General features: G+C 49.1%; 1 protein-coding gene across 5 annotated transcripts; it reads left to right on the top strand.

Annotated features, from left to right (window-relative positions):
* Positions 1-428: 428 nt before the first annotated feature.
* On the top strand, positions 429-24,642 carry LOC141992171 (dimethylaniline monooxygenase [N-oxide-forming] 4-like). Of its 5 annotated transcripts, none has more exons than XM_074960924.1 (9): positions 429-511; positions 8,898-9,035; positions 10,278-10,457; positions 11,005-11,167; positions 12,572-12,717; positions 13,769-13,968; positions 15,680-16,032; positions 16,498-16,648; positions 23,344-24,642. In XM_074960924.1, exons 2-9 carry the CDS (start codon positions 8,904-8,906, stop codon positions 23,771-23,773), a joined length of 1,755 nt encoding a protein of 584 aa, XP_074817025.1. In that variant the 5' UTR covers positions 429-511; positions 8,898-8,903; the 3' UTR covers positions 23,774-24,642. The 5 variants fall into 5 exon arrangements, with proteins under 5 accessions (XP_074817025.1, XP_074817024.1, XP_074817023.1 ...); XM_074960923.1 differs by having other exon boundaries at positions 432-511; positions 8,819-9,035; XM_074960922.1 differs by lacking the exon at positions 429-511 and adding an exon at positions 556-773.
* The last annotated feature ends 185 nt before the right edge of the window (positions 24,643-24,827 follow it).

Raw genomic sequence — 24,827 nt, 5'->3', positions numbered from 1 at the left:
TAGGATGGGTTGGAGAAGATGGATTTCTGTCTGGCCTCTCTCAGTCCCAAGAGAACAAACATGTAAACAAAGAGCACAAACAAAAGCCTCCTCCCGCCCCCGCCAAGATTTGAAAGTATCTTGTTCCTTTATTAGTCCTTTGGGTCAGGTGCCAGCCAGGTTAGCTGAGCTTCTTAACCCTTTACAGGTAACAAGACGTTGCCTCTGGCCAGGAGGGATTTTATAGCACTGTATACAGAAAGGTGGTTACCCTTCCCTTTATATTTATGACACTACGGTTAGCCATTCAGAATTAGTGCATTTTTCCTTTTTTCTTGAGAGCGAATAGGAATGCATTTGAATTTCAATGCTACACAGGGGGAGGGAGGAAGGGTGTAAAGGTCAGAGGAGCTGAGGAGTGAATGAGCTGTAACCATGTGGACTTTACTCTCTAATGTAATCTATAACCAGACAAAGTTCACCCAAAACCCAGTCAAATGCAAAACGAAAAAGACACCACAGAACCAGAAAGGTGAGTTTCTTTACTTAGAGTCCTTATTCCCGACTGCATTTTTCATGCTTTCAACAATCAATCCGCAAACTTGGCTGTGTCCAGAACCCCAGGGAGGACTGTGATTGGCAAGTGTGAAAGAAAGGGGTGGTGGGGAAATATTATGCTTTGTTTGAAAACTACTTGTTGCACACATACAGAGCAACATTTCTGTATGTATTCCACCATGTGCTGAAGGCACACATCCAGACATGTTGCAATATTGCTACGACTTTGGATAAATGTAAGTAGCTTTTTTTTCTTCTATTTGTTACTGCTTCTCTTTCATAAAAGAGAGACAAGATGGGTAAGGCAGTATCTTTTATTGCAGCAACTTTTGTAGGTGGAAGGGACAAGCTTTTGAGCTTCATGGAGCTCTTCCGCAGGGCACTTATGTTCTTAAAATGACACTTACTGATATAGTTTATAATACATATGTGTAGCTAAAGTTGTATACAAATTATGGAGTAAAATAAGTCCCATTTTCAAAAGTGACTTGGACACGTAGGAGCCCAAGTTCCATTGACTTTCAATCAGATTTAGGCTCCTAAGTACCTACATTCAGTTTGAAAATGGGACTCAATAAAATTGTTCAAAGTGCCCATAGTTCCTATGGAACAAGAAGTAATTAAAGTTGTAGGTAGTTTTCCTTTATATGCTCCCTTTTTTTTTTTTTTTTTAATTGCCTTCTAACTTTCTGGACAGAAAAGTACTAAACTTCCTCCTGAATTTTCTCATGATGTCTCAGATTGGGGAATTTGCTTAGCAAGTGTCAAATAAATCATTCTACTTATCTCCCAACTGTTGGTTGAACTAACCAATTTGTTTGACACCTGGGAAGCTTACAATAGGGTATGAGACTTTGTCTCTTACTGAGCATTTGGAAAGTGCTGGATTAGATATTTATTTGCTATGTCAGCAAAAATTACACGTTTTCCTTTTTTTTTTTTTTTTTTTTTGCCCCCACAAAGTCTTTTACTATTGCTTTATTGGGTGCCTTAACAGAAACCCAAACAGTTGAACGTGTTAATGTACAGTTCTATTTAATATTAACTCTGAATTTCCTGGGTTTCTAATGTTTGGGGCTTTTTTGTAATAATGGCAATATTCTTGCCATGTTACTTAACCTTTAAATCACTGATACATGCTCTCATCATTTGCTGTGGCTTAACAGTTTTATTGCCTGGCCTTCACTTAGGTCTCTGGGACGGAGCAGACCCTCTGGGTTAGTCCAGCACTGGGTCAGTATGGCACTATGTGAGTCCTTACTTTAAAGATACATGGGCCCCATCCTTGGCCATGCTCAAGCAGCAGCACAAAGCAGCCTTAAACCTGGCTTAAAGGGTCAGGGGCTGATTCCTCCAGCATTGGGGAACCTCCAATGGTGCAGGGTGGTAACAGCTTCAGTGCTATCCCTGGTACCATGGAGCAGAGGGTGTGGCTATGGTAAACAGGAGGGGCTATCCCTGCCAACCAGTACAGCTCCTTCGGGGTATGTGTAGGCTTTGGGATACGTTATTTAAATAATGATTTATTGGGTACGGGGGGGTTTTTTAATGAACAAATTAAAAAATCCAGCAGAATGCTGGGAAGAGGCTTTGGGACTACAAGGCTAATAAAAAAGCTAGGCTATTGCAACCAGGGGCCCTCCACTTCCTGTGCTTTGCACTTTCTTCCACTTCCTCGTACCTGTGTACATAGGCATTCAACTCTCTCGCCCTAAGGCAAGGCATTGTGCTGCAGGAACAGCATCGGGGAACCCCACAAAGGCTTGCTGGTGGCCCACCGGGTGAGAAACACTGTGCTATGGAGTGTAGTCCTAGCAGAAAATTAATAGCTGGGTTTAATGAGAGCTGCAGTGAACTGCACTTGCTGCAGGAAAAGTGCTCAGCTACTCAGACAACTCCATCCTGCACAAATTGCCGCAGATGCAGTCAATGAAGCACCAGTAAGGAGCATTATGTTATCAGAAACTCTCCATTTGCTGACCATACCATTAGGTCAAAGATAAGATGAGTCACTATGTTTGGATCCAAATGTCATTTGCCCAAATGTCAGGGGTTTGGTTTGGCCTGTTATAGAGAGGAGGTCTATAACAATCAAGGTCTGATTCAGATCCAAACTCCAGGCAGATTCAGATGCAGGAGTGCAGTTTATTCCCATCTCAACACAGCAGCACAATTTCTATCATCTTCTGAACCCTGCCTTTTCCAATCAACCCTTTCCCAAGCCACGGTTGTCTTCTCTTGATGTCTTCATGCTTCAGTTGTTTACACACACACAGCTGATTAAACTTATTAAACTTGGTCACTAGTAAACCACAGAATGTCATCTGAGACCATTCTCTCTTGGCACTTTCACCATAAGTTGCAGTTTCTCTCCAGTTATCAAGTGCAAAACTTGAAAGGGCGAAGGAATTCCCTTTCCCTGACTCTGTGAGTACAAATTATTCATGAAACTGTCTCAACAAAGGCAAATGAGAAGGCTCAAATGTGAATCCCCAGGATGAAAAAGAGAATAAGAACCCTACATTTTCAGGAACCCTGAGGTCCACAGATCCCATTGGCAATCAGGCCACTTCTGTGTAGTTACATGTGACCTTTGCAGCCTCTTTCACCTTGATCTTTCAAGTGCCTGACGGCAAGCTGTATTTATACAGTGCCCCATCAGTGTAGAATCTGAGCACTTCATAATCTTTGTATTCATCCTCACAATACCCTGGGAGGTATTGTGTTCTGTTCTCCCCGCTGTACAGAGAGGGAACTGACACACAGTGACAAAGGGAGTCGCCCAAGGTCACACAGGAAGCCCCTATTAAAAAAACACTTGAACCCAGGTCTCCTAAGTCCTAGACTAGCAACCTAACCACTGGGCTGTTCTTCCTCTCTGCTACTTTTGCCTTTTGCATCTCACTCCTACTATGTTCCCCGTTCTTTTGGACTGAAATGAGGGCAGGTGCTTATGTTGTTAACTTGCAGGCCTTTGCATGAGGGTCCCTGAGGAGTCCTCTCTCCTCAGACAGAAGACTGTGTAAATTGTCCAAGATAAGCCAGTTGTTCTTTCCTAAAAACAAGTTTTATGTAGAGAGTTACAAGCAGTGATGAGCTGCCAAAATCTTAACAACCGGTTCCCTATAAAAAGTTCTGATTTAAGGGATGTGCCCCAGTATGTATTTTTTTGTACCAACAGGGTTACCATACGTCCGTATTTTCCCAGGAGGAATTTAAATCGCCTCCCAGATAGCGATTTAAGAACCAAAAAGCCTGACCTGTCCGGGAAAATACGGATGTATGTTAACCCTGCCTAAAGTTTTTTTTTTTTTTTTAAAAAAAGATGGGCCTGAACTAGAAATGAGCTCCGTTTCACGTGTGGGTCCCCACCACTCCCTGGGGGTGTGCTAGGGTGACCAGATGCCCCAATTTTATAGGGACAGTCCCAATTTGGGGGTCTTTTTCTTATATAGGCCGGGGGTGCAGGGTGGCTGGAGACAGGGGCTGGCTGCAGGCAGGGCAGGGGGTGGAGCAGGGGCTGGCTGCAGGCAGGGAGTGCGGGGGTGGCTGGAGGCAGGGCAGGGGGTGGCTGGAGACGGGCTGGCTGTGGGCAGGGCAGGGGGTGCAGCAGGGGCTGGCTGTGGGCAGGCGGTGCGGGGGTGGCTGGAGGCAGGGGCTGGCTGCAGGCAGGGGGTGCGAGGGTGGCTGGAGGCAGGGCAGGGGTGCGGCAGGGGCTGGCCGCAGGCAGGGGGTGCGGGGTTGGCTGGAGACGGGCTGGCTGCGGGCAGGGCAGGGGGGTGCGGCGGGGGCTGGCTGCGGGCAGGGCAGGGGGTGCGGGGGTGACTGGAGGCAGGGGCTGGCTGCGGGCAGGGGGTGCGGGGGTGGCTGGAGGCAGGGGCTGGCTGCGGGCAGGGTGGTGGGTACTCACGGGGAGAGCAGCAGGACGCAGCCCAGACCCACCAGAGCAGCCGGGGACCCACCAGGCAGCATCGGGAGCCCCAGGGCCAGGGGAGCAGCAGCAGCAGCAACAGGGCTCGTGCCCAGGGCCAGGCGGCAGCCCACATGGCTCCCGCAGTGCAGCGCCCCCGGCGGCGGGAGGAGGAATTACATCACTTCCCGGCTGGAGCCCATCAAAGCCTCAGCGCCCCCTGCAGGGAAGCGGGTTAACAACCGGTTCTAAAACTGCTTCAAAATTTAACAACCGGTTCACGCGAACCGGTGTGAACCGGCTGCAGCTCACCACTGGTTACAAGCAAGGGGACAAACAGAAAACAAACTTAAACACTCAACACTGCTCGGGGTTGCCTGGCCCCAAGGCCGCCCCATGATGGCCTACTTCCAGGGGTCGTTACAGGAACCTTTTCATTCTCTTATAAGCAACGATCCTCCTGTGCCCCACGCTGGTCACAGCTGATAGTCTGTCCTTGCCGGCTTCCTGCTGTGCGAGTGTGTCTTGTTTTAAGTGTAAAAGACACCCTGCTATTCCAGTCGGAATCCATTATCCTATTGCCTAATATAGGAGTCCTGGTTAGCTAACGACCTCCTATTGTCAAGGCAGGCAAACGCATTCCAGGAGATTACCGCCTACTCCACACGGGTGATAGTTTGAGAGCTAGATGATATCCCAATTACAGGACTGGCTGCCACTCTTTCACTTTTCTGGTCTCTCCGAGTGCATCCCCTCCGGCACCAGGCTTCCTGCCTTCACCACTCCTGGGGTGGAATCAGCCACTTCACCCACTCTTGAGATTGGGCGCTAGGCTAAAGCACCCTGTGTGACAACCATGTTTACGCAACAGGACCGACTAGGTTCAGCACCCGGGGTCCTTCCCTTTGGGAATCTGTGACCAGTGTTCGTACAGTCAGAGCATTGGCTTCACCCAAAGCATCGTCTGTTTTGCAGCAGGAACAAAGACCCGAGAGAAAAAGGATTGAAAACCGCCTACACACGTCCATCTTGGCAGTCCCTCCTACCTATGTGGTGGATGGTAACCTAATGTTGGGGTTGCTGGCCCCCTACTGGAGCTTAGTGGATTAGTGAGACTTTGGCTGACCCTCTCCCACACCAGGAGAAAGGGGAAGGGCCAAAGAGGACTCAGGATCCTGAGACTGATAGTCCCCAGGGCCACTGGGGAGAGGCTTGTTCTCCAAATCAGCCAGCTTGACAGGGTGAGCAGGCCAAAGAGTGAGTCAAGAGCCTGGGCCCCCTCCGTGTGAGCTGGGGCTGCCAGAGCAGAGCCAAGGAGATAGCAGCAGCTGGAGCTCGGCTGGAGACAGCAGCAGCAGCACTGAGCTGGGGGGGCCAGAGCTGAGCTGAAGGCAGAAGTAAGCTAGAGAGGGAGCTAGAGCAGCCAGGAGCTGGGGCAGCACAGACCAGTCACGCCGAAGGTGAGCCAGGGCTGAGCTGCAGTGGGAGCCACAGAGCCAGAGAGCGGCCACCGGACAGGTCACAAGTAACACTGGAGCGGAGAGAGGCGAGCAGCTGAGGAGGGCGATGAGGGACCCTGGGCAGTGAGGGCCCAGAAGAGGGAGATGGCGCCAGACAAGAAGCCTTGAGGCTGCAGTCGGAGTGGGGACATGCCCCTGGATGGGAGGGCCGATGCTGGGAAGAAGGATCTCACTAGAGCCTGAAAGCATGTATCCACCACCAGAGCAGTGTCTGATCTGTGGTATCACCACAGCACCGGCAGGGCCTGGTAGGGAGTCCTGGGAGGTGTGAGGAATGGACTGAACTTTCCTTATGTCCCAGACACTGCTATTCATGGTGTTCCCTGTGCCCATGAGGGGCCTGCTTCCTTTAACTGTTTCCATTCTTCCAGTTGCTCTTTAATTGTATTTGGTTTAAACTTAGAGCAGTGCTGAGTGTGTCAGGGAAGCAGCCAGTGAGGAGAGAGCACCCTGGCATGGGGACACCCTAGCCCCTGTCTTGAGTGACCATGACACAATTGGGGGTTGAGCCCCACAGGAATTCTGGGCCCAACCTTGTTGGGGTTACGCGGACTCTGCCACACAGGAGAGTGAAAGGGGAGCCCTTGAGGTCAGGCAGGCCTCTGGGTGAAGGGAGTGGGAGCGAGGACTCAGATCCTTTCACTAGCCCATTTCACTGGGGTAGTGCAGAAACCAGGAAAGTTCCCCACAATAGCGGGACCATTACCCCGGTTACACTAGGCAGGCTTCACTTCCTCAGGCACCCCTCAGCGGGTGACTGGCTCTCAGTCGGATTCTCTCAAACAACTACTGCTCCAGCCTGGAGAGAAAGTTCCTTTGGTCTTCTGTACTCATGACCCCTTTCCTTTCATGGTCCCAACCAGTTCTACAGGTTGCCAGGAGGCCGAATCTTCAAAGCTAATAGTTTGGGCATTGATTCTAACAGCCCTTAATTGTTTACTGAGGGGTGGCTTATCCTGAGCCATTCTTGCTCTTTCTGCTTGCCTTTTCTGACAGGCCCCTATTAGACTAACCCACTATCTTCCTACAGTGACCATCCCAATAACCAGGTCAACCTACAGCATTCATAAATTATTGCAGAGCAGTTCCAAACTGTCACTGGATCTTAATGTCCATGTCTCACCCCAATGGCTACTTCATCCCCTGAGTTGGTGGCTGGGTCTGAAAGTGCCTGGGAAGGTTTTCCTCCACAAAAGAGTTTCCACCCCTTTGCCTTTCGCATGAGTCCTCAAACATAATTTTAGCAATTGGCCATATGGGGCGAAATCCTGGCCCCATTGAAATCAATGGGAGTTTTGCTTTTGACTGAAGTGGGACCAGGATTTCATCCATAAATCTTATTGGGAGTGGACTACGTCCACTCTGATCAAATTGGCCCTGTCAACACTAGTTCTCCACTTGTGAGGTAACTCCCTTCTCTTCATGTATCAGTATATTTGTGTCTGCATCTGTAATTTTCACTCCATGCATTTGAAGAAGTGGGGTTTTTACCAACGAAAGCTTATGCTCAAATAAATCTGTTAGTCTTTAAGGTGCCACCGGACTCCTTGTTGTTTTTGTGGATACGGACTAACATGGCTATCCCCGATACTTATCATCCAGAAATCTTAGTTTGCTACCGGGCCCACTTACGGATTCAAGAGGCTGACTTCAGGCAAGCCAGACTTGAACATTTTGGCCAGGGTTTAAAAGACACCAGTGCCTGGTGCTGCTGAAAAGCAGGGGTGTTAAGTTAACCACAGTTGTTAATCACAGATGGGCATTGCCTTTAGTCCTAAGGACATTCTCCCTGCTAGGGCCAGCCTTAGGGGTGGGCCACCTGAGCCCAGGGCCCTGTGGTCAGGGGGGTTCCGTGCAGTGGTACAGAAGCACATACTTCTGGCAGGCAGGGGAGCGCCACAAACTCACAGAGGCAACGCATGGGGAGGGGGAGTGCCCGGATTTCTCCCTGCTTCCTCCCCGCGCAATGGGGAGGGAGGACGAGTGGTGATGCACAGATACTGCTCTCCCAACTCCTCCCTAGGTGTCTGTGAAGGGAGGGAGAGTGAAGAGCAACATCAAGCACTCCATGCATCCAGGTCATTTTCCCCACCTGGGCTGTGCTGTGAAGCGAGCATCAGGAGCTGCTGCCCTCCCCTTATGCAGCCCAGATGGGGAAAGTAATCTGGATTCAGAGAGCCCTGACATTGCTTCTTGCTCACAGCCCCTTAGGGGGGCACAGAGGAGCAGCATTTGAGGTGGGAGCGAGCAGCAATGCCAGCCACTCCATGTATCCAGGTCAGTTTCCCCACATGGGCGCAGCAGGGGTTAGGGGCACAGGGGAGCAAAGGGGGTTAGGGGCGCAGAAGGAACAGTGCAGCACAAAGTAGGGGTGGCAGTACACCATATACCATGCCACCCTTATTTCTCCACTGCTGCTGACAGTGGCACTGCCTTCAGAGCTAGGCGCCCAGCCAGCCGCCACCACTCTCCAGCCACCCGGCCAGTTCTTAATTTGTGCAGGGGCTTGCTGGGGCTGAGTCACGGCACCTCTTCCAATACAAATTAAGCATTGAAGGAGGCAGCAGGGGCCTGGGGGGTGGGGAGCCTACAGGGGTCGGGGGGGTGGGGAGCCCACAGGAGCCAGGGGCAATGGGGCGGAGCACCTTGCCCATGGGGGCCAGGAACACCAAAATACAAGTTCACCCAGGGCGCCATTTTCCTTAAGGCCGGCCCTACTCCCTGCCCTGAAAAATCCCTGTTGTTGCAGCAGCACAGCAATACAAATTTGAACCTACAAATTAACCTTTGTCCTTTACTGAGCTGCAGAAATTCCAGCTACTTAATCATTTATTTCCCTGCCGTACTCCAGCTTAAGCTCTCACAATGCGAGGCACTGAAGGAGTTCCAGAGAGCAACTTTGACACCAACTTGACTCTCTCCTGATACAGCACAGCATGGTCCAGAGGGTGGCAATCATTGGAGCTGGGTCCAGTGGACTGGCCTCCATCAAGTGCTGTCTGGATGAGGGGCTGGAGCCCACCTGCTTTGAGCAAAGTCATGACATCGGGGGCCTCTGGAGGTTCACAGTGAGTGGGATTTCCTTATCCAGTGACTTCTTAGCCTGGTCCAAAATAAACACCTTGTTATGTGTTGTTTTGAATATTACCATAATTTACATTTGCAGCCAAGGAAGAGACTGTACCCATGGACCTAGGCAAATTTTCAGACCTGACTCATTGGGCTTCCCTTTCTGACTTCACAGGGATAAGGAGATGGAATGACAAGAGCCATAGTCTCTGGCATACATGTATCTACTCTTCCCCAGTAAAGTCAGTACTTACACTGGAGCAATGCACCAGACTCTGGAAATCAGGTGTATCCAGTCCCTCAATAACACCATTACAAAGACAGGGATATGAGGAGATTGAGGGCTTGTCTACATGGGGAAATTGACCAGAGTAGCTACTGCAAAAAAAACCCCAAAACATTCTGGAATAGCCTCCCATATGGATACACTTACTCTGGAATAAGCATGTCTGGTTTGTTTTTGTTGTTGGGGTTTTTTTTTCTGTGTTATCTGAATCCACTTTGAAAGTGGATTAAGCTAAACCAGAAAAGGCACTCTTCTTCCAAAATAAGAGTGTCCACATAGAGTTATTCCAGAACAGCTATAGCCCTTTAAATTCACCCATAGGCGCCAACTTCTCCTGGCGCTGGTGGGTGCTTGACCCCCCGCCTGCCCCCACCCCAACTCCACCCCTGCCCCGCCCCATTCCAACCCCTTCCCCAAAGTCCCTGCCCCAACCCTTCCCCCTTCCTGCCCCCTACTGGACTCCTTCTCCAAATCCCCTCCCCAGCCCCACCTCTTCCCCGCCTCCTCCCCTGAGCGTGCTGCATTCCCACTCCTCCTCCCTCCCTCCCTCCCAGAGCTTTTTACACCATGAAACAGCTGTTTTGTGGCGGCAAGTGCTGGGAGGAGAAGCGGCGATGTGGCGCGCTCAGGGGAGGTGGCGGAGCGGAGGTGAGCTGGGGTGGGGGGGCAGGGCAGGGAGCTTGGCTGCCGGTGGGTGCAGAGCACCCACCAATTTTTCCCTGTGGGTGCTCCAGCCCCGGAGCACCCACGGAGTCGGCACCTATGAATTCACCCCCTACCTTATTCTGGAATAACTTCCCAGTGTAGACAAGTCCTGAGGTGGTGGCGTGGAACTCATGTGTCTGTTCTGTGTACCAGTGGGCTGTTTAACCCTGCTTTGATGACCCAAGTCAAGTAACTCCCTCTCAATCAGTCACTTTTTGACAAAATGTTGCGTATTTTGCATTTGACACAGGAAGCTGGGAGGATCAGCGTCTACAGATCGGTGATAACCAACACCTCCAAGGAGATGATGTGTTTCAGCGACTTCCCCTTCCCAGAGGATTTCCCCAACTACATGAAACACTCCAGGCTCCTGGAGTATTTCAGAATGTACGCCGAGCACTTCAGCCTTCTCAGATACATACGTTTCAAGGTAAGAAGGAAGTCAAAGGTTTGTGTGTGTGCAGCGCTGCAGTTGACATGCCAGGCCTTCAGGTCTGCCCAAGCTACGTTTGGTTCAGGACCCAAAGACGGTGTGGGGACAAAGACGGCTTAACATTTAATGTCACCTTTGTGCTCCCCCAATCCTAGAGGTAGCTAGGCTGGAAGTCTGACCCCCAGTGCTAGTGAAAGGAGGCTCAAGGCTGCCCTAATCTATGGTGTCTGGTGACAGGTCACACCCCTCAGCTACCCTTTTCAGCTCCTTAGCATTACTGCCCTGGTGCAAAGGGGCTGGAGCAGGGGTCCTGCACACTTACAGAAGAAAGAAATGTCTGTACTTCCAGGCTTACCCGAGCACTGAGGCCCAGATCCTCAAAGGTCTGTAGATGCCTAACTCCCAGTGGAGTTCATAACTCCCAGTGGGATTTAGGAACCCAAATATCTTTGGGGATCTGGGTCTAACAATTCACACATGGAACCCATTTACCATAAAGAACAATCCATAATGGTGTTTTGATTTTCATGTGGTTTCCTGTAAGACCACAGTTCACAGTGTAAAGAAACGCCCAGATTTCTCCACCACTGGCCAGTGGGATGTTGTCACCGAGACTGATGGGACGGTTGAGTCGGCCATTTTTGACGCTGTTATGGTTTGCAGTGGCCACTATGCAGAGCCCCATTTACCACTGGATTCTTTCCCTGGTGAGTCCTGCATTTACAGCTGAACATATTACAGAAAGCTACATGGCTTGTGGGGTGAAATTCAGCCCTGGCGAAGCAGTCTGTGGCGGGATGAATACCAGCATTAGTGAATAAGGTGAATTCATTTATGGACTGGAATATGACTCCCTGTGTGCTTCCCTGCAGTGCCCTGCCTGTGTCCTTCTGATCTGCCCAGAAGAGATGGTCTCTGTAGTAAGAGGATATTTTATTCCTAATGTCCTTTCAGCCCTTGCCTCGCTAATGAGGCTGCCAACGAGGTTATTAATTAGCCCCAGCTATGAGGGTGGTTTAATGTGACGCAGGTAAAGCACAAACTGAAACTGACTGCCTGAGGGATCACCAGGATGACATCGCAGAGTAGAGCTAATACACAGCTTCCCAGATCTACAGGGAGAAAATGTATGGCTTTGCAACTAAGGAGAAAATCAGTCTGACCCATTTTCCGTGAGTTTTCTGCCATGCCTCACTTTGGGAAGCCCCACCTGCAGTGACTGGAATCCACAGGGGGGAAGATTTCATAGCCCCTTAAAGGAACATGCAATTGGCCGCACCTTCTCTCATGACAAGATGAAAATCTAAAGGGCCAGATCCTCAGCAGGTGTAAATTGGTGTAGCTATTGAAGTCAATGGAGCTTTGCTGATATATATCAGCTGAGGACCTAGCACAGAATTTGCAAAAGATTCTGAAGGATGATGATGATGGAAATCACTAATATATAAGAAAAACAATGAGGAGTCCGGTGGCACCTAAAAGACTAACAGATTTATTTAGGCATAAACTTTCAAGGATTAAAAAACCCCACTTCTTTGATGTAAGTGGGGTTTTTTACCACAAAAGTTTATGCCTAAATAAATCTCTTAGTCTTTAAGGTGCCACCGGACCCCTTGTTGTTTTTGTGGACACAGACTAACACGGCTACCCCTCTGATACTAATATATAAGCTAAAACAATTCATTGTTATTATTTGTATATATTCCATGATCTCTGCAAACCCCCAGGCCTGAGTTGAACCTACTCCACATGAGAGGAGCATGATGAAAATGAAACATTGATGTCAACGTATTAGCAACTCCAGATTTAAAAAGGTGGCATTGTCTTGGCATAGGAATAAAAACCAGGGGGCCCAGAAGGATAGGGTATTGGATCCTTTCAGAGTACTCAGGACTCCACACATCACCCAGTGAAATCAATGGAAAGACTCCCACTGATCTCAAGTGCACTTGAATCTGACACTTAAGGAAAAATGGTTGGACACGAAGTGGGAAGACTAGCGTCATTCAACAGGAATTAAGGGTCAAAAGCAATACTGTCCAGGCAGAATTGTCTCAGTGTAACAAGCACATTTATCTAATGGCAGGAGATGCTCCCTGCTTTCTTCACAGGTATAGAAAATCGCTTTAGAGGCCAGTGTCTCCACAGCTGGGAATACAAAGACTCTGCCAGTTTCCAAGGGAAGAGAGTCCTTGTGCTCGGTGTTGGGAATTCTGGAGGAGATATCGCTGTGGAGATCAGTCGGGTGGCTGCTCAGGTACAGCTCTGGGATGGTGTAGAGATTTGCAGTCTGAGTTCCTCATGCACGCACACTGTCACTTTGGGGTGGCTGTAACAAAAGTCCAATGGGCCACAAGCAAAGGCAGATCAAATCCTGGGCAGCACCAGCCATGCTGATCGTGGTTTCTCTCTCAACACTATAACTACAATATCTACTGTTACTACTTGTAGAGTGAGTTGCCCCAAATACACATGCTACCCTTTTGAAACCAGAATGTATGCAATTGGCAAAGAATTCTAAGTAGATCAAAGGTTCCTGGACAGAAAGCACCTCTTCCTGTGACCACCAACCATCCCCTCCCTCCCTGACAGTTTTCTTCCTTTAATTCCACCATCCTTTTTTGTCCCATCTCACACCTACCCAGTTCCATCGCCAAAGTAGCTTTGCTGTTTCCAGATCAGCCACATGCAACCTGGCACCTTCAGTCCTAGATGTGCCCCAGAATCCTTTGTGTAGGCTGCGAAGGAGCTTTCTTTGAAAGAAATGGAAAGCAGAATGTTGCAAAGGTTTCACTGATAGTCCTGCACTCATGAGCAGGGCCTGTGACTATTCTCCCACCCATCCCCCAAGTCAGAAAACATAGCTAATATCTTGAGCTCTTCAAAAACCCTAATTACTGCCCTTGGAAAGTGCCTCAGGAAGGATGCCAGATGATATTAGAATGGCGTGAACAAATTAGTAGCCGAGGACATGCCGAGATTAAGCATTGCGAATTGCACGGATGTTCAGATCAAGGGCTATAAAAAGATACACTTCAATTTCCTGGACTGTTCTGCAAGTCAGTTCAGCAGATAAACTGGTGGTTTTGCAGCCACTAGGAGTCAGAGAGAGACACTGAACTGACTTGTTAATCTGGAGCGTGATTCCTTACCCCAACCTCCTTATCTTGGGATATTCTGGTTAGCTCTCTACCCTTTCATGCTGAAGACCTCCTAGCAAACATGCAAGATATGATTTGACAGTGAGAACAAAAAAAGGAAACCAGATTCCCTGGCAATACATTTCTCAAGCCTCAATTATTTTCCAGGTGTTTCTCAGCACCAGAAGTGGCACGTGGGTGATTAGTTGTATTTCAGACCATGGCTTTCCTCTTGACATGATGCACACCACTCGCTTTTACAACTGTCTCGAAAACTTCCTCCCATCAGCCCTCATGAGACTGCTGTGGATGAAGAAGTTCAATACGTGGTTTGATCATGCAAATTATGGCTTGATTCCTCAGAAAAGGTGCTTTCTTTGTTTTCAGTGTAAATCTCCCGTTTCATTTGGGGAATAGTTACAGACTAGCAAAGCCCTACGTTGCCGTGCTCATAGGCACTTCTAGTTTAGGGATTAACACCTATCTGCCAATGGTGGCAATTTTTCACATTTGTTTCCATGTCATACTTTTGTGTGAATCTATCAGATTGACAGCTGCCCCTTCTGGATAACAGTGTAACAGACTCCCATTTGGATCTATAATTTAAGGACTTAGAATATTACCCTACAGAAGGCAGGAGACTGGATAGCTCGGGAGTAGAGTGAGGTGAATATTTTTATGCAAAGTTTTTTCACTGCAAAAATGCAGATTTGGTCAACTGAAACTATTCATTAATGCGGGTCGAATTTGACAAATAGTTTCGGCCAAAAAATGAAAAAACTAAATTTTTGGAAAAATCAAAATGTTTTTATTTTAGCATATTCAAATTGAAATGTTTCCACTTTTTAGAAAGTGGTTTTCTTTTGGAATTTATGTCGATTTAATTGTAAAAGAACATTAAAAAACATTTAACACCCCCCCCCAAATTAAAAACAAAATGAAAACAATTGTTTCAGGTTGAACAAAATGTTTTGTTCAATCCGAAACTGTGTTTTGGGAGCTGTTTTGGGATGAGGGTTGTTTTGTTGAGGGGAAAAAAATGGTTTCAGTTCAACCTGAAAGTATTTTTTTTTCCAATTTTTCTGTTCAACCTCCAAACTGAAAAATGAGTGATTTGCCCAACCCTACTCAGGAGGCTGACAAAGACCCTTTAGCATCTAGGTCAGTAGTTCAAATTCAGCCTAGCTCAGTGACAGGAATTTAGGATCACTAAGTTCTGAGTGCTGTTTTGGTTGTCTACAGCAGTGCTTCTCAAGCTATCGGATGTGGGGGACTGGCCATTTTTTTCCCAATGTGCGCACAGACCGGCAGCCGATGGCTCACAGACCGGCACCGGTCCGCGGGCCACCGCTTTGAGTAGCACTGGTCTACATAACATGAGTTGCTGGCTCAGCTTTCCACTCAAAGAAACATTACTATTGACATGAAAAACACCATTGTAAGGCTAGATTCTCCTTTGCACAGCCTGAGCAGCATGAAGAAGATGGAATCTGACTACACCTGGCCAGCTGACTCTCAGTGGGCATGAAGCCAGCACAGCCAGCTTCTCCACTGACCACCCCACCCACAACCCAGGTGGGATGAGGGTTGGATGGAGCACAGCTCTGTTCCTCCTGGCCCAGTTGCAGTGCGGTGCCTAGGGATCAGAGCCAGCTGTCATAAGTTAGAGCAAAATTAGGCAGCTCTAACTTATGCCACAGCGCCTTGAGGATCAGGAAGCTATACCAGCTCACCAACCGTTCCCCGTCCTCTTCTACATGAAGTACACCTTGGTGCAAGAGAGAATCTAGCTGACAAATGGTAGTCCCAGCTGGTACTGGAGAGACAGATCTGGATTCTGCCTGCTTCTGCTTATCCACAGAACAGGGAAAGTTCCCTCCACATTTCCCCATCTACACACCTCACCTCTGAGCACCTACCTGCTCCGTGTCTGGTCTTACCCCATTAGCTCTTCCACACCGCACAATTCATTGTAGTGTAGCCAGAATTCCAGCTCTGCTTTGGTTCTTTTCCCACCCCATGTCACAGCAAACACTGCACTCAATCTCTCTCTCTCTCTCCCTTCCTTCTATGTGGCAGTCCAAACCTAAGCTTAATTGTGAATGACGAGCTGCCAAGCTGCATCCTCTGCGGTGCTGTTGTGGTAAAACCAAATGTGAAGGAGTTTACGGAAAGCTCAGCTGTTTTTGAAGATGAGACCGTAGAGGAGAACATCGACGTGGTGGTCTTTGCGACCGGATACACTTTCTCTTTTCCCTTCCTTGAAGAGTCTGTTCGCAACATCTGCAGAAGCAAGTACGCCCTTTACAAATACATCTTCCCACCCGCTCTGGAGAAGCCGACGCTGGTTGTCCTTGGCCTTATACAGCTAAGTGGCTCCATCATGGCAGGAACGGAACTCCAGGCTCGTTGGGCCACAAGGGTCTTTAAAGGTAGGCAGACTGAGGGTTTGTGTGTACTTCCTAGCTCGCACAGACGTACACACGCTAGCTTTGATCTAGCTGGTGCGCTTAAAATAGCAGTGTAACCACGGCAGTGTGAGCTGGCCGCCTGTGTACAGTCCCAGCTAGCCCCTCCTACTAGCTGTGGTGCCATTAGTAGAATGTGACCCTAGACAGAGCATAATTCCACAAAGAATCAACACACTAGCTTCTCTGTGACACATGACTTCGAGCCTCAGCTGTGTAAACTCACCTAGCTCTGCTTGTTTCAGTGGAGCGGTGTTGATTTGAACCAGCTGAGGATCTGGCTCCTAATACTTAGCTCAGCTCTTGCTAAATATGTCCAGCCTCCGATGTAATCAGTGAAGGAGCTCAGAGTGGACTGACTGGTTTGAGGACTTCGGGATCATCTGTGAAAAGTGCTAGTATGTTCTCTGGTTTCTCTTATGTTCCCAGGGTTGAACCAGCTTCCTACTGCCAGCAGGCTGATGGCTGAAGTTGCCAAGAAGCAGCAGCATCTAATCAAACAGTACAAAATGCTACTTATTCTATTCCATATTCAAGGCGTGATGCTCCAGTCAGTAACATCACTGCTGAACAGGGGGAGGTAGCCCCTCTATCTATCCCTGTCACCAGAGCCTCTGAGTGCCTTGCAGTATTTTGCTGTATTTATCATCACAACAATGCTGTGATGCAAGGCAATGCTGTTATCCCAGTTTTACAGATGGGGAAATTGAGGCACCTCAGCTAGAGCTTTCAGGACGTGAGGAGCCTAAATACCTTTGAGGATCTGGGCCCTCGAGACCAAGTGACTTGCCCAAAGTCACATGGAAAGTCTGTGGAGGAGCAGGGACTCAGGTCTCTCAAGTTCTAGACCCGGGGTTGGCAACCTATGGCACGCGTGCCAAAGACGGCATGCGAGCCAATTTTTAATAGCACACTGCTGCCTGCCGGGTCCGAGCCGCCGGCCCTACTCAGCCCGCCGCCGAACCCAGCGGGCTGAGCGAGGCGGGGGCCAGGACCCCGGCAGGCAGCAGCCTGCCATTAAAAATCCTGCCCGCCTCGGCCCACTCTTCTCTACCACCCCCACAGGGTGAAGAAGCTTGGTCTGCGGCTGCTGCTGCAGGGCAGGCAAGCTCCCCCTTCCCCCGCCTCTTCCCCCAGCGTGCTGGGTTCCTGCCCCTCCTCCTCTCCCTCCCTGCCACTGATCAGCTGATGGCCCTTGCGAGGGAGGGGGCGAAGTGGAGCCGCAGCGCACTTGCGGCTCCGGGGAGGAGGCAGAGAAGAGGTAGGGACGGGGCCTTGGGGAAGGGGGGTGGAATCAGGGCATATCCCCTCCAGCCCCCTGCCGTGAGCCGGTCTGGGCAGGGGGATGGGAGCACCCCCACGACCCCTGCCCACCCCCCCACACACACACTCCGAGCCCTCTGCCCTGACCCCTTCACCCCCGCACGACCCGAGCCCTGACTCCAGCACCCCCCACACCCCATGCCCTGATTCTTGCACCCCCCACATTCCCACCCCCATCCTGAGCACCAAACGGGTGTTCCTGCACACACACCCCCACATTCCCACCCCCACCCTGAGCACCAAATGGGAGCTGCCCAGGTAAGCGCTCCACATCCCAACCTCCTGCCCCAACCCTGAGCCCCCTCCCTCGTTCTAGCTCTTGGCCAGGCCCTACACCCCAACCCCCAGCCTACTCCTCCACCCCCAGCCCTATGCTCAGTGCACTCCCACCCTCAGCTCAGTGCAGAGAGAGAGAGGAAGAGAATGGGCTAGAACCAGGGAGAAGGTAGGTACCCATTGTACGTGGGCAGGGACGGTATCCCAGACCGGCAGCGGGCTGAATGGCAACGGGCTGAGCCGCTCAGCCCACTGACAGTTTGGGGTCCCGGCCACTGGCTCCACTCAGCCCGCTGCTGGTCTGGGGTTCTGGCTGCCGGCCCCTGGCCAGCCGGGGTCCTGGCCGCAGGCCCCGCTCAGGCCGCTGCCGGCCTAGGTGAATGGAACACCAGGCTGGCAGCGGGCTGAGCAGGCCGGCAGTGTAAGATCAGCATTTTAATTTAATTTTAAATGAAGCTTCTTAAACATTTTGAAAACCTTGTTTACTTTACATATGACAATAGTTTAGTTATATAATATATAGACTTATAGAGAGAGACCTTCTAAAAAATGTTAAAATGTATTACTGGCACGCGAAACCTTAAATTAAAGTGAATAAATGAAGACTCAGCACACCACTTCTCAAAGGTTGCCGACCCCTGTTCTAGACAAACACTCTGACCACTGGATCCTCCTTCCACCGACTAGCTAGATTAATAGAAAAACTTTTTTAGTGCAATTTTTTCCCTATCTGTTTGGGTTTTGGCTTTTAATTCTCCTTCTGTGGAACCAAACAGGTGACGAAGAGAGTCAGGGGAAACTCTTCTGACAGAGGTTATGTCTCCACTGCAGTCAGAGGTGTGACTACAGGACATGTAGACATACCGTGTTAGCTGTAATCTGCTGCAGCAGCACAGCTTAGCCTCCCAAGTAGGTAGCCAGGGTGCCAGGTGGGCTTGTACAGGCCACACTGAAGCCCACGCTGCCGCAGCTGGACTGCTACTGGTACCAGCTAGCTCGGGTGTGTCCACACATCCTGAACTGATGCCTCCGATTGCAGGGAGACATGCATTTCTGTGGCTAACAGGACCCTAGAATGCCATTAACCAATGCTCCTGAATAGAGTGGGGTTGGACTCGCAGGAGTTCATTTGAAACATTTCTTTTGTTTCATTCATGCCCTCCTCCAAGTTTTTGAAACTGAATGAAACTGAGTTTCACACAGATTCAAAACCACCCAGAAATGGTACCAGTTTGACACAATAGCACTCAAAATAGATCCATTTCTATTGGGAACCAGATCTGAGTGAGCTCAAAGGGATCACAAACTTTTTGACAGACCTGGACCAAGGCTCGAGTTGCAACAGAACAAAACAGGAGAGCTTTGAACAGTTTGGGATTTGTTTGATCCAGCTCTAACCCTGATACAGACTAACACAGCGACCACTCTGAAACCTGAAGTTAATGTTTTCCTCTAGAGCAGTGGCACCATCTTGTGGCTAGGAAGAAATGGCAGCTGTTTCCTGTGCCTGGATTCCCCTTCTGTCTAGTTCAGGAAAAACAGGAGTGAGAGTCAACCACTGATTGTAAAACTGAAAGAGTTCTCATTACAGCCCAGTCTGATGAGGCTGCTGGTAGAACAGCGTGTGCAGCATCCTACACTAGTGCCTGTTAAAACGATGCCTGCCATGATTGGAGGGGAATCCTCTGGCAATTACAACACTGCATACAAAGTGTCCCTCTAGTAACCACACCTTAGTTCTGGGGGGGATCCTATCTGCTGACCCCATTTAAGTTCCAAAGGAATTTCCTTTCATGACCATGCTGAAGCTCCAGGAGGCCCACTCTCATCCTCGTGCTTTCCTGGCTATGTTGCAATTCTCACTGCTTCCCTCTCTTGGTATAATAGGCCAGGGGAACCTAAGCCTCCCCAAACAGGATGTGGGGTGCCTCCCTCTGGAGGCATGCCACTAGTCTACTGCCTTTGGAGTTTCAGAGTAGCAGCCGTGTTAGTCTGTATTCGCAAAAAGAAAAGGAGTACTTGTGGCACCTTAGAGACTAACCAATTTATTTGAGCATAAGCTTTCGTGAGCTACAGCTCACTTCATCAGATGCATAACAGTGGAAAATGCAGTGAGGATGTTTTTATACACACAGATCATGAAAAAATGGGTGTTTATCACTTCAAAAGGTTTTCTCTCCCCCCACCCCACTCTCCTGCTGGTAATAGCTTATCTAAAGTGATCACTCTCCTTACAATGTGTATGATAAGCAAGGTGGGCCATTTCCAGCACAAATCCAGGGTTTAACAAGAACGTCTGAGGAACAGGAGTGCCACCACCAAAAGGGCGCCCGGGCCATGGCCCTGCCCACACTCCACCTGAGGCCCTGCTCCCGCATCTCACTCTTACCCCATGGCCCTGCCCACACTGCTCCTCTTCCCATCCCCGCTCCACCACTTCCCCCCCGCCCACTTCTCACGCCTCTTCTCCTCTACCCTCATGGTCCCCCCACCCACCGTTCATGCCTCTTCACCCCCTGAGAGACAGAGAGGCTCGGGGGAGGAGGCGGACAGTGGCGCGAGCAGCGGGGGGGGCCTTTGAAGGAGGGGGCAGAAAGACGTGAGTGGCGGGGGAGGGCTTGGAGGAGTGGGGCCGAGCAGGAGCAGGGCCTGGGGCACAGTGGGGGTGGAGTGTTGGCGGGACCTGGGGGGAGGATGCCAAGTGGGGTGAGCCTCGGGGCGGAGCAGGAGGTGGAGCCACGGTCCAGCCACCAGTGGCCCACCCAGTGCTTCCAGCACTCAGGCCCAGCCTCCCCAAATCCAGGAGTCATGCACCACCCATGGCTTAGAGAGAACCATAAAATATGGAACTGTCCAGGACACTGAGAATGATCTTTAAAGATCCATTTGCTTGGGCATTATAGACTTTGATCTATGACCTTCAAAACCCATCATCTCAACAATTGTCTCCCTTTCACAAGGACTGAGGCCTTGTCTTCACTACAAAAAAAAGGTGTGTTCTTAACTCAAGCAAGAGCTAACTCAAGGCAAAATCCTAGTGAAGATAAAAACAATATTAGAATTGGAAAAGGTACAAAGAAGGGCAACAAAAATGATCAGTTTCCATCTGAGGAGAGATTAATAAGACTGGGACTTTTCAACTTGGAAAAGAAATGACTAAGGGGGAATATGATAGAGGTCTATAAAATGATGACTGGTATGGAGAAAGTGATAAGGAAGTGTTATTTACTCCTTCTCAGAACACAAGAACCATGGTCACCCAATGAAATTAATACGTTTAAAACAAACAAAAGGAAGTATTTCTTCATACAATGCACAGTCAACCTGTGGAACTTGTTGCCAGGGGATGTTGTGAAGGCCAGAACTATAACAGGATTCAAAAAAGAATTAGATATGGACCTACCATCCAGGAACTTTAGTGGCTATTAGTCATGCTCAGGGTGTCCTTAACCTCTGACTGCCAGAAGCTGAGAGTGGCCAACAGGGGATGGATCACTCGATGATTGCCTGTTCTGTTCATTCCCTCTGAAGCACCTGGCAATGGCCACTGTCAGAAGACAAGATACTGGGCTGGACTGACCATTGGTCTGACCCAGTATGGCCTTTATGTTCTTATAAGGAAGTCTGTAGTTTTCACATGAGTTGGCAGGTCGAGCTATACTTAAAATCTAGACTTTAATTCGACCTGCTGCCACATGTGAAAACTAAAACCTGCCTTGTCCTCACTAGCATTTCCCCTTGAATTAGAGTGTGTCTTCACGGCAGAGTTATCTGCATTGGAGTTACTCTTTTTCAAGTTAGCCTGGCTTACGTGAGAGCGGCCACACAGAAATAACCCACCAGCTGCTGTCTCACATTGGCTCTGTGCTCAGCAATTGTAACCCCCCCTTCTGGGGCACCCCTGATCTCCAAAGGCAGTGGAGGGCTTGGTTCCTCCCTCCTTCGGTACTCTTTGACACACACCCCTTTGGGACCAATGGGATCTGGTTCCTGATTAACAGTGTCTCCACCTATTGGCTGGTGGTACAGGTGGCCACGCTGCTAGGACCTCTAGGAATAAGTTAACTAGTGTAGTAACTATGCCCAGATAAGAATGACAACTGTTCATTTCCTGGAACAGGAAAAGGGGGAATTAAGGAAGGAGAGGAGATCAGGAGACACACTTGGGGATGGCACTAAAATGGATCCCTGGCCTGTGTTACAACAATGGCCATTCCCAAAGTCTCCTTGGGCCCAGTTCGCGCAGTGTGGCTGGAGATCAAGGGGCAGGCTGGCATCACTGTGGGCAATTTCACAGTTGGCTGGTTGGTGTCCCAAGCGAATCAAGCCATGGCTGATTCCTGGCCTCCAGTGCAGAAGGGGCCTGTGGGCATTGTTGTCTTCCAGCTCTTAGAGTTGCCACAGCTTCTGGATGTTCAGGCTTCCTGGAGAAGTGCAGGGCCTCTGAGTCAGCTTCAGGCTTCTGACCAGGAGAGTCAGAAAATGGCTTCCCCTCCATGCAGCCAAAGAGAATACATCCCTTCCCCTCCTTCCCCACCCCCCCGCAGGGGTGCTCCATCTCTGAAGTCACACAGAGGCCAGTCCGGCACGTTCATGAAGCTTCTGGCTAGGCCCTCCAGCGCAAGCCAGTAGGAAGGCAGCCTCAGTCTCCACACTGTGCTGCTCCCTGCGCTGCAGCACTAGACTGGCAGAGACTACATCCATACATGGCACAATGACTTCTGGGAACATATCCCATGATTCTTTGTGCTGCAGTAAACTGAGTTGCTCTGTGAATTGTGGGAGAACTTGTCTGTCCTGTCTGAACACACGGGGGAATTGTGGGAAGGCACTGGACTGTTGGCATTCGAGGGGAGCTAGCCTGCATCCACACCACAGAGTAGTTGTGTTAGCAGATGGCAAGTTGTGCCAAGGTGAGTTTTAGCCTATAGGGACTAACCAACTCAAGTTAAAAGCATCGCAGCACTTTCTGGGTGAATGGGACTCAAGTGAGGAGCAACACTTGAGTAATAACTCAAGTGAACTTTGCAATGAAGACAAGCTCTTCACTAACTCCAGTGAGCTAACACACCTCTTTTTTTATATCGTGACAACAAGACCTAATGCAGAAAGAGTGAGGATGTGTTCCAAATCCCAGTGACTCTCACCTACTCATGAAATAACTTGTGTAGATCTCACTACCTGGGCTCTGGTTCAAATTAAGATCAAGTTAGTGATGGAGATAAAAAATCACCTAACTAATGGCTGACGGTGAACTCTTGTGAGATGAGCAGATGATCTCAGTCTAGCTCTTAATGAACTGGTGACAAATGACCTGAGCAGAGCAAAGCAGGCAGACAGAGGTGGGAGGATATGGTCCCTTATCTTTTTAACTCTCCTCAGAGGGGAACCCTCTTAACTTTCATAGCCCTTCTCTGGATCTTTTTTATTTCTGCTACTCCCTTTTTCAGATAGGGTGGCCAAAACTGAACCAAGATGAAGGGCATAAAATTGATGTATATGATGGCATTATGTTTTCAGTGTTATTCTATAGCCATGTCTTTAATGGTTTGCATGTCTGACCATTTGCTCTGCACGGAGCTTTGTATGAATCAGGGAAATGGGAAGGAGTTTCAGTCGCGCATTTTGGATATACCCAGAAACACAATAACCTCTTTATTTTATTTCCTAATGAAGGGGTCTTTCCAACAAGGAGAGCAAAATCATATCGAGTTACATTGGCTACATGGATGAAATTGCATCATGTGTTGGTGTAAAACCCAACATACTGCTGCTATTCCTGAAGGATCCCAAGCTGGCCCTGGAAGTTTTCTTTGGCCCGTGCACCCCTTGCCAGTATCGCCTGGCTGGACCAGGAAAATGGGTAGGAGCCAGAAACACCATCCTGACCCAGTGGCACCGGGCTCTGAAGCCCCTGAGAACTCGAGTCATCGATGATTCTTCCAATCACTCTTCGGTTTTCCACTTGCTTACAATTCTTGGCCTTCCTGCACTCCTTTGTGCTGGTTTATTTATTTGTAAATATTCCCCTCAACTGTGGTTCCCTGGGGTAAGATTAGGTGCTATTCCCATATGTAAAATGGGCTTTATGAAAGGAGGGCTCTGAGTAGCTGGTGAAGGGTCTAAGATGTGATGCTAGAAGACAATAACTTCAATGACTGGAACCATTCACCAGTTTCCAGAAAAATTCAGACTCTTCCGCCCAGCTCATCCCAATCAGATTGACACCGGAAACCACCTCTGGCCTTGACACTTTGAGAATATACACCCTTGCTCTCCAGCTAATATGAAGTTGGTCCTGAGATCAACCGCTGGCTGAGGAAGCCCTGACAACGCAGAACCAGAGAGAGCAACAGAGACTATAGGGATTACCAACTCAATCAGTGCCTCAGATTATTACAACTGAGATGTCAGATGTTTCATTTGTCTTTCACCATTGACCCTACCTGTTTACTGATTGCATATTGTTTGTCTTGGATTATGAAAATAGACTAGTCAGCTGCTCTTTTGTACAGACAGAAGTTGTATAGACAAGTTTCTAATCACTTTCCTTTTCTGATTCTTTCCCATTTTGTGCTTGCTACCGGGTGTAGTGCTTACCTTAGCAGATGAGCCACACGCCCTGGTGCCCTGCACCTTATGTAGTTATTTCCAACAAATAATTATCTTGACTCAGACCCCATTCACCGTCAACCTGGGTTTGATTTACCACAAAGGCAATGGAGCCTTCTGAATTGGTTTTGTACCGGACATGGAATTTGTGTTGCAGCGGAATTTCGGTGGCATTTTAGAGACAGTCCATTATGTCAATATGGGCATCCACAAACCATGATATATATTGTTGAGGACTGCCAAATGACTCAACTTCCTGGAGGTCTTCGTGCCTTGAACATCGTCAATAAGAACACTGTGGCTTGGCTCGATCAGATTGCATATGCAAAATAAATAAATAAAATAAATTTCCAACAATACAAAGAGGATGAAAATCTTTAGCATTCTGATTTTAGTAGCATTTTACACTCATTTGGACAGAGGCAGGACTAAGAATTATCTAGACCATCCCTGAGAGGTGTTTGTCTAACCTGTTCTTAAAAACCTCCAGCGGTGGAGATTCCATATCCTCCTTAGGTAATTTATTTCAGTGCTTAACCACCCTGACA

The sequence above is a fragment of the Natator depressus genome, chromosome 8, assembly GCF_965152275.1.
Source record: "Natator depressus isolate rNatDep1 chromosome 8, rNatDep2.hap1, whole genome shotgun sequence".
Classification (NCBI taxonomy): Eukaryota; Metazoa; Chordata; order Testudines; family Cheloniidae; genus Natator; species Natator depressus.
This window is presented reverse-complemented; position numbering and strand designations above follow the sequence as displayed.